Here is a 13973-nt window from a genome sequence, read left to right on the forward strand (position 1 = left end):
CCTGCCGCTCGTCGGCGACCCTAGGCAGGGGAGCAGCAGGGCCGGGGGCCGCGGAGGAGGCGACGACGACGGCGGCGGCGACGGCGGCCAGTACACGAAGTTATACATGCTCCTCGGCATGTAGAGCTTCATGGGCGGCGGGCAACGAGGAACGGCGAGGGCGACGACGGGTCTAATAGTGTTTTTTTCTTCTTTTGCAAAATATTTCAAAAATATTATGAACTCGTCGAAGTTTGGTTGAATTTACGTTTTGTTTATGCCGGATTTTGTTTTTTAAAAAAACGTGGGCGCGGCGACTGGGGAGCATCACTCCCCAGCGCGCGGTTAGCGCCGGCTCATCCCCAGAGGCGATTTTTAATGGCTCCTGCGGGGCTAACGGCTGGAGATGCTTTAAGTAGGGCAGATGTTTGTGGAGTTCCCAATTGCATGCGTGCATGTGACAGCCGGTTGGTTGAAGGCATCATCGATCATGGTCCATGCATGGATGACTAGATGTCACTCGTGACACGCACAAAAGTTTTGCAGTGGACCCTTGCACATGCAGCACAACCCTAGGAGGGGTCCAGCTCCACATAGGAAGAAGCACTTATTTTATCCAGAATCTTGGTGGGCGCGGGTGACTGTTCTATTCAAAAGCTAATTGGATAAACACCCGGCTTTTTTGGTTAAGTTTTTACAGGTTCCAGTCCAGAGCTTATAAAAGGCGCCCCCTCCTTCCCATTCAGAGCACGGAGCTCCAGCACCAACCCACATACCCACAGACACGCCAACAACTCACCAGCAACCTCAAGACAGAGGCCGGAAATTGAGGCGCAAAGGAAGGAAGCAGAGCAAAGTCTTCTCTTCGCCTCCGCGTCTTACGAGAGAAACAAGTCTTCGGTTCTTCATTCCCACAGCAAATGGAGAAGGCAGGACATCAGCATGTGATCGGCATCCCAGTGAGCAGCACTGCTATCGGCATCGAGGAGCCCGAGTTCACCAGCGATGGAGCTACCTATGTCGACGGCGATGCCAAGTATTCGACGAGCGCGCGTACCGGCGGCAAATCAGGCAGGGCAGGGGACAAGTTCGCTCGAGGAATCAGAGAACATGGTAAGTCCTTCTTCCCCAATCCGTCCAGGGGATATGTAGCTTCATCAGCTATGAAGGGGTAGACACTGACCATAGATATGTCCTTCTGCAGTGACTCTCGGCCCAAAACTGTACGAGACCGTGAGGGGCAAGCTCTCGCTGGGCGCGAGAATCCTCCAGGCCGGCGGCGTGGAGAACGTCTTCCGGCGGTGGTTCTCCGTGGAGAAGAAAGAAAAGCTCGTCAACGCCTCGCAGTGCTACCTGTCGACCACCGCCGGCCCGATCGCCGGGATGCTCTTCGTATCCACGGAGAGGGTGGCCTTCCGCAGCGACCGGTCGCTGGCGCTGACGTCGCCCAAGGGCGACACGGTGCGGGTGCCGTACAAGGTGGCCGTCCCGCTGCGGAGGGTGAAGGCGGCCAGGCGGAGCGAGAACCAGCACCGGCCGGAGCAGAAGTACGTCCAGCTGGTCACCGACGACGGCTTCGAGTTCTGGTTCATGGGCTTCGTCAGCTACCAGGCGTCCCTGCAGCACCTCGAGCAGGCCATCGCGGAGTCGCACCTCTGACCCCATCAATTGATCAAAGAAGCGTACGCGCTATGTGTCTTGTGTTGTGTGGTCTGGTTTGATCCGTTGTGCATAGGTAAGTAGGGTTCCACGGTGGATTGCTTGTCGTTTTTGGCATTGGAGCAAGTCCGGTATACTTAAATGGTAGGAGAAATTTAATTTAGGGCGTGAAAATTTCTTCATGTTGAAGAAGTACTGTATGTATGAATGGTACAGTCGCCACGGCAAAAGTGCCATCATAAACGTGTGGTATGCACTAGTTCAGTGAGAAAAACCACGAATTGTTTGTTCCACTTCTTTACAGCTTGCAAGTGCGTTCAGCGCGTCTCTTTTTTTCAGCATTTCTTTGAGGAAATGTTCTCAAAACCCTGTAAAGCTAAAGCTCATGCCGAGACAGGCTGTGTATGCTTACATAAAGAAGTGAATTTATATTATCAAGAGAAATCAAACCTAACTTGAGCTGTCAAGTGCCAAATAATTCGTAGAAACACCTGTAATGTATGCAACTGCCCTAACCTACGTTATTTGTTGAACTGAAAAGTACAGAATTAAAGAAAAGCACTGGGAGAATAAAATTTATGGAACAATACCAAAGGACACCAGATGTCTCCGGCGGTGCATCTAGTATCGTTGGTGGGCATGTGGAGGTGTGTTCTCGGTGGATTTGCTCGGATTTGATCGTTGTTCGTCTATATTCGTGTGTCTTTGGGTTGGATCCTTCCGATATATGTTATTCTTCATCGGCGGCGGTTGCTGTTCTGGTGCGATGGTCCTATGAAGCCTTAGCGCAATAACTTTTCGACTATGACCACAACAAGTTGTACCCGACTCCGGCGATGGAGGGACGATGACGGCGGCGTGCCTTCCGCTCGCTTCGATGCTTGTAGTCGTCGCTAGCTGATCCATGAATTTAGATGTAATTTTTTATTATTTCTGATATTCCTTGTACTGTCATGATTGAAAATGAATAGATCAAATGTTTTCTTCAAAAAAAAAAAAACACCAGATGTCTATGGGTGGCACATGGACCTGGAACCACAAGTGGTGACAACTAGCTGCATAATGCAAAGCTGCATATTCAGGGGTATGTCCCAAATATATTTCTAAGCATCACACTTTTTTGTGAATGCCATTAAGTTAATCCCAACGAAATTAATACTGCAATATATAGCCTCGCCAGCTGATTCCCATCGAATATTCTGATAACACATGCATGTGGCTATTTTACTATTCTCTTCAACCATATTTAAGAACATAATGAGTACTGCAACCATATTTAAGCTTGGAGTAATTAATAAGAGAAGGATTCATATGGAATGGGCAGTGTATGTCCACTGCAACTGTTTTCTTTTAACAAAGGCAAATGCTTTGCCATGTTAATTCAATAAGTAGGGTCTTATAACATGTACAAAAGAGAAAGAAAAAAAGGTCAAACAGAAAGCATACTCTTCCAATATCAACTCTCCTTGCTTTGCTTCGGCCATCATCCAAGCTTTTGGTAACAAGAACCAAACACTTTTGAAGGCTTGTGTTCTGCTCATTCCAAATTATTTATGATACAACAACATAAGGGTTGTGACACGCCATGCTGTCGAGGCAACCATCAACTAGTGATGCAAAGAGACCACATACCACAAGTTTGGACATATGTCATATTGTTAGCCAAGATTTTGCACCCACGGCGACTCCAAGCTTGACGAAGATGAGGGGCGTCACAGCATCGAGGATCCTTACGGCGTCGACATGCCTTACCGTTCCTTGCCTTCTGCTTTGGTCGGAACTTAATTTAATCGAGGCCATCTGCCTCATGGGTTGATAACTTTTCACACGGCAAGGATTTACCATAGTCGATAATTTACATGCAAAAAATGCTAGACCTACGTAATCTAACTATGTAAACTTACGTTCCTTCCATCCTAAACTAATTAGGCCCCCCTGATTTTCAGTGGGTGGGCCTGGGCAGTTTTCTCTCCCAACCGAATCTGGCCACGTCAGCTTCTTCGTAGGTTACATAGATGTAGCAAAGCTCTTTACATGCCCATGGATGACCTTACATAGCCTGGGGGTCCTTCACAAATGACCAAGGCCACCCTTGAAGAGATGAGGTAGGAGGGTAGAACTATTGATAATTTCCCGTCCTTTGATCCATGTGCCTCGAGTTTAGCTAGGAGGTGGGTTGTAGCCCACTAAGGAGAGAATCCCTATACTATTTGAAGGCATTCTTGATTGGGCTTGGGTCTTTACTTCTTTGCGATGCGATCTTCTTTCTTTGACTTGTTCACCATAAACGTTTGCTTGGACTTCCATTGACCGAGGTGGCTTGCTAGGACCCGCGAGAACTTGCTTGGACTATTGTTGACCTCATTGACTTGCATGGACTATCCTTCAATTTTGTTGACCACCGATGTGGCATGCCATATAGGATAGAGGGCAAGACCTAGAGTAGGGTCGAATCCATTACCAAAAGGACATTCTTTCATCTCAACTTAACATTGTTCTCTATCCCACCTAGATAGTGAAGATAGAAAACCATCTAAATAGCAGATTTATTTCGTGATAAAGGGCGTCTTTGTTGACTCGTCATATAACATCGAGAGATAAAATAATAATGAGCAACATTCGGCCTATGTATGACTTGGATGACAAACCCAATGACATCGATAGATTCATACGGGACTAATATGCAGCCCAACTCTTTAGATCCAAAACACACATATTTTACGACATGTTTAGGTTGCTTCAGTGCAGTACAATGCTCAGTCTTGTGTGAATACCTCTAGCAAACCACACAATAGAAATTACCTTTGAAGTCTTTATTCCCATGTCCAATCCCTTTGCACTTGCCACATATTTGATCACATTTTGCCATCTTTGATCTCCCCTTTGTGGCCAGACTCTCTTGTGGACACCTCTTTGTCATTTAAGGACACAAACAATACATCCATTTTAGGAAAATTAGACATGAGATACTATATGTGCCATATGTTCAGTCGGCATAAAACCCATCAGCCCCATTCCCAAGCCAACATGCATCGACTTGGGGAAATTCTAAATTGGTAAGGAAGAAAATTGTACTCGCAACTGCTGCAAACTCCTCATCTGAACTACTCCACCAATTTTTTGATTAGAAGGACCTAGATTTCCCACTTGTGCCCCTTTTTGTACTCCAGACGCATTGGTTAGGCATAAGGGGTTACTACCAAATCGACCTTGCAATCTGCCATTACTTCGACCCCCACAACCTGCCTGAGTAGGGAAACCTACACCTCTATTCTACTGAAAGACCTGTGCACCACTACTACCACTATTATTCCCATAGAAACCATCTCTAAATCCTCCATCTCCATCTCTCCCATCAAATTGATCCTGGTTTCTGCTATCTTGTCTGCTATATTTCTTCTTGCCTTGGGAAGAACCTATTTTGAACTGGGAATTACTACATCTACTACCTTGTCATCCTCTGTTATGCCTAGATTGCCATTTTCCTTGTCATTCTGCCATCAGATCACCTCTAGTCTCTTCCCGTTCTTCCTCACATAAACTAAAAGACCTACCCGCCACATCCTCCTCTCTCAGGGTGGGGAGGGGACAGAAATCAAGATGAACTAGGGCAGGAATGGGGATGGGTATATCAAGATACTCCCTCGGTAACTTTTTTTGAGAGTACGCAAATTGCGTACCATTGATTCATAGAAGGCAAAGATTAGTTACAAGAATTACAATTGACGGCCAAACCACAACCGGTTGGCACATCGAGCTCAACACTCCAACTCACACACTCTACTACTCAACTAAATGTTAGACTTCTCTACCTCCTGCCGACACCCATCTCAAAAGTTTATGGTGTATCAATTCAGCAGTGCCCCATTCATCCGTGATAGCATTTGAAGCAAAAACCCTACCATTGGTAATATGCTTCCTCGACCTTGCCCACCAATCCTCCAGATTATCTACCACTGTTGGCAAGATGGAAGTATCTATGCCGAGTCTCCTAAAGCTTAGGAACCAGACATGTCGAGCAAAAACACACTGAAATAGAATATGGTCCACAGTGTCCTCCTCCTGATCACACAGGTAGCAAACTGAAGTCAGATCTTGCATCCCGTGTCTGAATCTACGGTCCAACGTCCGAAGACGATAGTGCAAGGCCAACCATATAAAGATCTTGCAAGTGAGCGGTGCCCAGCACCGCCATACTGCAGGTGCACATTGAAATCTCATGCTCCCTTCACATAGCATCTTATAAGCAGAGCTAGCCGTATACATGCCCAAGGCATCCCATTGCCAGACCGACTTGTCCTCCTCAACGGGAGTGAGATCCACATCGACCAGTCTATTCCAGAGATGGATGAACTGAATCAACCCCTTAGTCGACATCTCTCCTACAATGTCCGATGTCCATGCATGTAGATGCATCGCATCCTTTACAGTCCTTTTGTTCACTACTTGTGTCTTGACCTTGTCCATATTTAGGGGAGCAATTTCAGCAATACGAGCTCCATTTAGTCAGCGGTCTCTCCAAAACACCATACTGGATCCCTCCCCTAGCTGCCAGTTGACCAAGCTATCAAACGTCGTCAGAACTTGCTTGTCGGAGGTGAAACTTAGGCCTTGCCAAGGCCGCGAGCTGTAAGTACCTTGAGCCATTCCCACCGCAGTCTAAGAGCGATCCCATGTTTGTGCAAATTTATAACTCCAAGCCCTCCCAGACCTTTAGGGCGGAAAACCCGCTGCCAGGCAATAGCACACTTCCCTGCATGAATGGTGTCAGATCCAGCCCAAAATAATGCTCGGCCCCTTGTCCACCCTCTCAAGTGCCCATTTGGGCGCTTCTGCCACCATTAAGTGATGAGTGGGGCGAACAACCCGATTGACCAAAATAAGACGACCCGACCTAGTAACCAGACCTCTCTGCCATCCTGAAACAATCTTCAGAACATCATCCACAATTGGCTGTCACTCAGAGCAGGTGAGTTGTCTGATTCCCAATTGAAGCCCGAGATATTTGAATGGAAACTTCTCCATTTTCCACGGCAACGCACTCTTCGCCAATTCCTCATCTTCCTCTTCAGCACGAATCATAATGGTCGAAGACTTCACATAGTTAATCCTAAGGCCCGAGGCCTCTCCGAAGATCATGATTACCTCTTTGACAAACATCAAGTCAGGTCTCGATGGTCTGATAACACAACATCATCCGCATAAAAGCAAGAGGCGCTGCATAGGTGTGCATCCTGGAATAAGACGTGCATTAAGTTACAGAAGGAGTAGCAGATAAAGCTCTTTGTGTTTAATAAGTTTCTCTCAGGAGCAACTCAATCCAGAAAATTAACAGTGACTTGCTCTCCTCCTACTCTGGCTCAAAACAAACCAAGTTTATTAATATTCATGCACTCACGTGTACCACATCAAAAGGTCGTTGGTATGAATTCTGGGTTAGCATCTGATCGATCTAATAAAAACACACTGGAAAACATTCAGATGTTTAGAGCAACTTTAATGGGATGACTCATTTTATTTGTTTGGATCATTCGGACACAAAACACAGCCCAACAGAGCGACCCAAACGGACGTCCATGTCCGCATGTTATCCGTTTGTCCTCCCTCCCGACCCAAATTAAACGCAAAAATGGACCACGAATGGGTCCGCGGCGGATAAAACGAGCGCTCTAGTCGTCCGCTGTTGCCCCCTCAGGTGTCCGCCCTAGCCCTACTAGTCAGCGACACCGCACGGTTCGCTCGACAGGAAACTGCAGGCGAGATCCAGCCACGGGCGCTGTGCAGCGCCTGCGCCTCCACGGCGTCGGCCTGGCGGGCACCCTCGCCCCGTCGCTGGCGCGCCTCCCCGCGCTCGAGTCCGTCTCGCTCTTCGGGAACGCGCTCTCTGGCGGGATCCCGGCGGGCTACGCGTCCCTGGCGCCCACGCGCCGCCGGAGATGAACTACATCTCCGTCCGGAGCAACGAGCTCTCCGGCCTCCTCGAAGCACCACCTCAAATCCCCGCTGCTGCTGGTGGTGGTAGTGGTACTAGCCCGTCTCTCTCCTCTGGCGGAAGCGGAAGGACGGAGGCTTCTCTCCCCAGGCAGGGCAGCGGAGAGCGAGGGGGCGGACGCACGGGCGGAGACGCCGGAGAGAGCGCGCCACCCATCGGCGGCTGCGCTCCCGTCGCCAAGCTGCAGCCCACGCACGCCGGTGGCGGAGTCCGCGGCGGCGGGCCGGTGGTGGCCACGGAGGAGCGCGGCGCGTCGAGGAAGGAGTCCATGCCGGCAGCCTCGCTTGTCCGCTTTTTGGTTTTGTGCGTTGGGTTCACCCACAAGCTGTGCGTGCAGTGCCGGTCCCCGAGTTTCGAAGGCCCCAGGGCGAATTCAATGAATGGGCCCAACGGCGGCAATGGAGGAATTTTCTAATTTCATATATTGATAGATAAATTCTTGCAAAGCTATAGTAAAGAATGATATTTTTTCCTGATGTAACATAGGATGAAGTGTCTTAGTTCAAGTCTAAATCAAATTTCATAGAACTTACATACATATATTGGAAAAAAGAACTGACATGCTAACTAACCTCCAAGTCTACAATAATCATGAGATCCAATTAACTTATTTGTTCGTTTCCTCTTTCTTCTTTTTATCATAACCACGTAAAATATTATTTGGGCAACATGTCTGCAAGAAAAAGAGCAAAGTCAGCTAAACGTTGCAGTAAAATTAGTGAAATCCCATGCTCTTTAGCTATCGAAATCTAATCTTCAAGGACACCTTGAGTCGAGGGCCAAGTCGGCAAGACTAATGACCAAACTCTTATTGTAAGAAGAAGAACATAAATTTATCAAAGTGTAAGATTGAGGGCTAAGAGAAATTCGTTAGAGATTTATCTCTGCTATTCCTTGCGAATGCCCTAGTATCCGGCAGCCGCTACCGTAGAGAATCAGTCGCTCGATCGACCAAAATATGTGAGCGTACGACAGCATGCCAATTTTTCTGAGGGGTAACAATTTATTTTTTTGAGAGGGCGCTGGCGTGCAAATAGGAGGAGGCAAAGAGCCGCTCGCCCTATGCAGCCGTGCTCAATTCTAGCTAGTAGTCGTGCGTTTAGGCATCTTAGCAGTTGGGCTTTTGTTAGATGATGGGCCTCCCCTGCGTATAGGTTTTTTCTTCCATAGGCTGCAGCACTAAGGTCGGGGCCCCTAGTTTGGCTGGGCCCCGGGCCGTCGCTCCTGCTGCCCTAGCCCAGGGCCGGCCCTGTGTGCATGTCCGCCGCATGTCTATTAGACGGACGGACGACCCAAACAAACAAAATACGAACAAAAACCGTGTTTGTTTGGGTCGCCTCATTAAAATTGCTCTTACATCTGCATGCAGGAGTATGTATTATTGGAGGTAGGCGGAGGACATCACCTCTTTTTCCTTTCGATGAAACGCAGGACATCACTGTTACCACTATTTCGCTCTGCCATTTTCCATCTTTTCCGAAGGACGGGACTGGTCGGCCTGAAACCGATCTCGTCTCGTGATCTCCCTTTCCCTCGCCGCGACATCTCCGCCTCGGCCTCGACACGTAGTCCGCGGCGCAGATACGCTGAGTCGACGGCGGCGAGCCCCACCCGAAAGCCAGGATCCGCCTCCGATGAGTAGAGTAGGTAGCTGCGGGCTCTCCATGTGACAAGACAACGCGGCCGGCCGACGTCGCCGCGTTCATTCGCGCACAACCAACCATGGCAGATTCGGGGGCGGTGCAACGGCCGACCTCGCAACGCCCGTGTGGTTGCCGGTTCAAATCCGGGGGACAGGGACGGCAGGGCGCCCATGCCGGCCGCGCCTGCCGGTGCACCGCTACCGGGTGGACACGCACGTACTGCGCCCCGGGCCCACGGTTAGGCCAACTCCATCGCGCAACCCCAAACGGATGTCTGTTTTGTCCGGTTTTTGTCTTTTTGGTAGAGATTTGGGGTCATGTCCGGACCTGTCCTGGGATGCGGTGGCCATGCGCCCAGCGCGTGGCCGCATCCTTTTGCCCCATCCTGTCCGCGTCTATTTAAAAAAAAATGGACGTTTCAAATGCCAAGCCTCAGTTCACGACCCGAGTTCATCACGCCGGCAACAAAGCCAGCGGCCTACACGACCATCGCCGGCAACACAGCCAGCCTCCAAAATAAATAGTTGTCCTCGTCGGCAACACAGCCAGCGGCCGGCAACACAGCCGGCCTCCAAAATGAATGTTTTTTCACCGGCACACTGCCAGCGGCCCAGCGGGCGGGCGGCATCCATGCCAGCCTCCAAAAAGAACGGCCACACCGATCGGACGACCTAGTTTAGGCCTTCAGCGTCGAGCATCTCCTTCTGCTTGGCCTCAAACCAGGCCCTCGTCTTGTCGCTCATCTTTGACAAGTCCACGCTCATGATCGCAAGAGCCACCTCCTTCGCTTTGGTGGCGGCATTGGTGGCCTCGATGTCGAGCTGCCTCTGCCTGGCCTTGACGTTCTCGGCCTCGATGTCGAGCTGCCTTTGCCGGGCGGCCTCTTCCATGTCGAGCTGCCTTTGCCGGGCCGCCTCCTCCATGTCTATCTTCCTCTTCTTGGCCGCCTCCTCCATCTCAAGCTTCTGTCGTTGGAGGTCTAGGTATTGCTTCATTTGCTCGTCCTTGCTTTGCCGCTTCTTCTCGTCCCTCACATCCTTATGTGACATCATGCCATGCAAAGTCTCATGCAAGGCCATGGATCAGGCGTCACGTATGTCGTCCACCTTTGAGTTGGTCTTGCCCCTCGGCCTCTTCAACGCCTCGCCATCCCCACCTCTGGCGAACTTGGCCGTCTTCTTGCCTCTCTTCCTTTGAAGTTCACGGTATTGATCCTTGAACTTAGGGCAATTATTGATCCTCTTCAACGCCGACGGTGGTCGTAGTCAGCACGGTCGTCGGCCTCTTCATCGGGCGCGTACTGGGCGCGGCCGTCCCGACTTTGGGTCTCATCGGGGTCGTAGGCACGGCCATGCCCACCCTGAAAGATCACGTCCTCCATGTACTGGTTGTAGAAGGGGTCGTCCACCGTCGGCGTTGAGGTTGGCATTTCGTCAAACAACACGCGGGGGGCCGGCATGGTGCCCGTGAACGGTGCACGCGCCTGCTTTCTTTGCATCTCGACGGAAGGCCGCCTGCCGCTACTGGACCCAGGCGTCACGTTGAGGTCGATGACGGCCGCGGGGCGTGGTGTGGACGGCGCGAACAAGCCCACGTCCGGCGACGCCGAGAAATGGGTCTGGCCGTCGTGCCTGGGTGGAGGAAAGCCGGGCGACATGGACGCGGCGCGCGACGTCGGCGACTAGCAGTGCGTAGGCCGGGCGACCGACGAGCCTGTGCTCGCCGGGCCGACGGCCAAGCATGAGGATGGCTTGCGCTTTGTTGACGAGGTCCTCCTTCTCGTCGGCAGCGGCCTTGCGCCGCGCGGCCTCCAGCTCCTCGCGCTGGGCAGCGAACTTGGCCGCGGCGGCATTGATCTTGACGGCCGCTCTCCGTTTCCTCCTCTTCGCCGATTCCGCGTTCAACTTGGCGATCCCCTCCGGCGTGTACTCCGACCGCGGCTTCCTTGGCGCCTTCTTCTTCACCTTTGCGGTCGGGTCGACGGCCAGGCCGCCGGAACTCGGCGAGGCGTCGGCCATGGACGGGGGAGAGAGGGGGGGGGCGGCGTGGGAGGGTTTGGAGGAAATGGCGCCAAATGGCTGTCGGGGGGTTTTTGGTTTCTCCCACCGACAGGCGGGCCAGGGGAGGACAAGCGCGCGCGTCCCACCCGTTCGCGCGCTGTCCGTTTCACCCCAAAACCGGCGCAAGTTTGGGCCGGGGATGGGTCGAAAACGGACACAAAGCGGACAAAAGTCTGTTTGCTCCCGCGCGCTGGGCCGCCTTTTTTGTCCCTTTTATCCCAAACGGACGGGGCCGGACAGAATAGGGTGGCACGGAGTTGGCCTTACATGCGGCGTTAGGTGAGGCTGCAGGCATGCTGACTCGGTGCTGCGTGGGGCTGACTCCGAACACGACGTGTAGATTTGTGGGTAGGGTTAGGGTAGCACGAGCGGAAACTTCGATGGGTGGGCAAGCTCGGCTTGGAAGAGTACCAACTGCCAAACTGTTGTTAGCTATGCCTAGGCTTTAGCGGCGTTCTGGTCGATCTTCAGTGAAATGGCTGTGAGTGAGTCATGTTTTCCCTGGTTCCACGTCGATGAATTGATGGATCGTGGTTGGGGGTCCATTGCGGCAGCGATCCCGGGAACAAACTCTTGCCGCCCTTGCGTTGGACCGTCAACAATCCTACAAACCTTGAGGATGTGTGCATATGCATGGTCCACGTGCATGCAGATATACGGTCTACATCTACGTGCATGCATGTTACTGATATTATGATACAGTAGCATACTGTCCGAGTGCAATGCACGATACGAAAGTCGTCTGCAGAGGCATGGCATCGATCCCTACAAGAAAACTGGTCCCTGCACTGCACATCGGGCCCGGCCCTTGTTGCCCCCGACACGGCGCCACCCGCCTTTACCTGCAATCCGGTGGGAGCGAGAATGTGCAGGCACATGGGGCGCTTCCTGGAAAGCGGCAGAGAACCCACCGCACGTAGCCATCTCGCCATGGCCATGCCCCGATCCCGTAGAGAAATCTCGAATCGCGCTTTCGGGCAAAATGAATATGCCGCACCTGGCCCTCCCATGGAAACGGAAAGGGGGCAAGGCCGTCTCCAAGGGGCGCCAAAGCTCCGCCTCTCTCTGGCTAGGTTGGCCAGGCCGAATTAGCTATGGGATGACGCGGCCACGAACGTGGACGACCGCGCGCGCCTTTCTGATCCGCCGGTGACTCGGCCGGCCCGGCTGCTGACTCCGCATGCCCGCTGCCTTTGCCAAAAGGATCCACCACCGCGCGCGCGCGGCCGCCTATAAAAGCCCGGCCACCGCAGCGGCACTCCGGTACCAATCCCCGATACCTTACTCGCTAAGTTAACCCACCACCAACACCACCACCAGCGCAGCGCAACGCACGGCGGACCTAGCTAGTTGATCGATCGTTCTTCGTCGAGCTTTCTGCAGCAGTCAGCCAAGATGAAGTCCAGCAGCGGCGGCCATGTCGTGGGAGTCCCGGTGACCTCCAAGGCGTATGGGATTGAGGAGAAGGCGCCGTCGGCCAGGGACGGCCAGTCGTTCAGGAAGGCCGACGGCGATCACCTTGCTGTCTCCTTGACGAATCCTAGCCCCTACACGTCTTTCGGCTACAAGCACAGTAAGTCCCAATCATGCATGCATGCATGGCCATATTGTGCAATCGGACTTAATACGATGCATGCATGCAAGAGCAAAGATGTTGAGGCTTATGCTAATTAAATTGTGTGTTGATTCTGCAGGCAGCAAGGGTCAGGTTGTCCACTGGGTGAGCAAGCTGAGCAGAAGGGCGCAAGGCTTCCGTGAGCATGGTAAGTAGCACGCACTCGATCGTGCATACATGTTTCTTCTGCAATCCAACGTCTGTTAAAAGTTGATGCGTGAAAGGCGCTTGTATTCTGACCAACATTGTTCACCGTATGCAGTGACGCTGGGTCCCAAGATATCGGAGACCGTGAAGGGGAAGCTGAGCCTGGGGGCCAAGATCCTGCAGGCCGGCGGGATCGAGCGCGTGTTCCGGAAGGCCTTCACGGCCGAGAAGGGCGAGCGGCTGGTGAAGGCGCTGCAGTGCTACCTCTACACCACCGGCGGCCCCATCGCCGGCATGCTCTTCGTCTCCACCAAGCGGATCGCCTTCCGCAGCGACCGGCCCGTCACCGTCACCTCCCCCAGGGGCGACGTGGCGCGCGTCTCCTACAAGGTGGTCGTCCCGCTCAAGCGGATCGACAAGGTGCGGCCCAGCGAGAACGTCGACCGGCCGGAGGAGAAGTACATCCACGTTGCCACCGTCGACGGCTTCGAGTTCTGGTTCATGGGCTTCGTCAGCTACCAGAGGTCCTGCAAGTACATGCAGCAGGTCATCGGCGGCGTCGCGGAGCTGCAATGACTAGCCGGGCGGCGCGGTCCGCCGGAGGAAGACGTACGCGAGGCCCGCCGTTTGTTCCGTCGGCACGATGAGAAGTGGAGTTGTGGGCTGCTGCTGCTGCGCCATCTTTTGCTGTAGAGCAGTAGTAGTAGCCCTGGCTGGAATTGCTCGATCTTATTTCGGATCGGAGCAACTTGGATCCTTCCGCGTACGATTTGGATTGGCTTATGTTTTTCCAAGCGATTGCTTAATTTGTACTAGGATGGGCAAAGAAATTAACCGTGCTGCGTGTGAATGAATGGAAAGGCAGTTGTTCAAAATTA

At 52.4% G+C, this 13973-nt stretch overlaps 2 protein-coding genes across 2 annotated transcripts; both read left to right on the forward strand.

The window, feature by feature from the left end:
- Window positions 1–710: 710 nt before the first annotated feature.
- LOC147986162 (putative GEM-like protein 8) lies at window positions 711–1931 on the forward strand. The gene is made up of 2 exons (XM_087544516.1): window positions 711–1092; window positions 1184–1931. The coding sequence occupies exons 1-2, from the start codon at window positions 900–902 to the stop codon at window positions 1636–1638; spliced, it is 648 nt and encodes a 215-aa protein (XP_087400642.1). The 5' UTR covers window positions 711–899; the 3' UTR covers window positions 1639–1931.
- A 10443-nt stretch (window positions 1932–12374) lies between these two features.
- Window positions 12375–13973, forward strand: LOC125531104 (GEM-like protein 4). Its single transcript, XM_048695512.2, has 3 exons — window positions 12375–12906; window positions 13028–13096; window positions 13211–13973. The coding sequence occupies exons 1-3, from the start codon at window positions 12729–12731 to the stop codon at window positions 13669–13671; spliced, it is 708 nt and encodes a 235-aa protein (XP_048551469.1). The 5' UTR covers window positions 12375–12728; the 3' UTR covers window positions 13672–13973.

Source organism: Triticum urartu, chromosome 2A, assembly GCF_056163025.1.
Source record: "Triticum urartu cultivar PI428250 chromosome 2A, HENAU_Tu73, whole genome shotgun sequence".
In the NCBI taxonomy this organism is placed as follows: domain Eukaryota; kingdom Viridiplantae; phylum Streptophyta; class Magnoliopsida; order Poales; family Poaceae; genus Triticum; species Triticum urartu.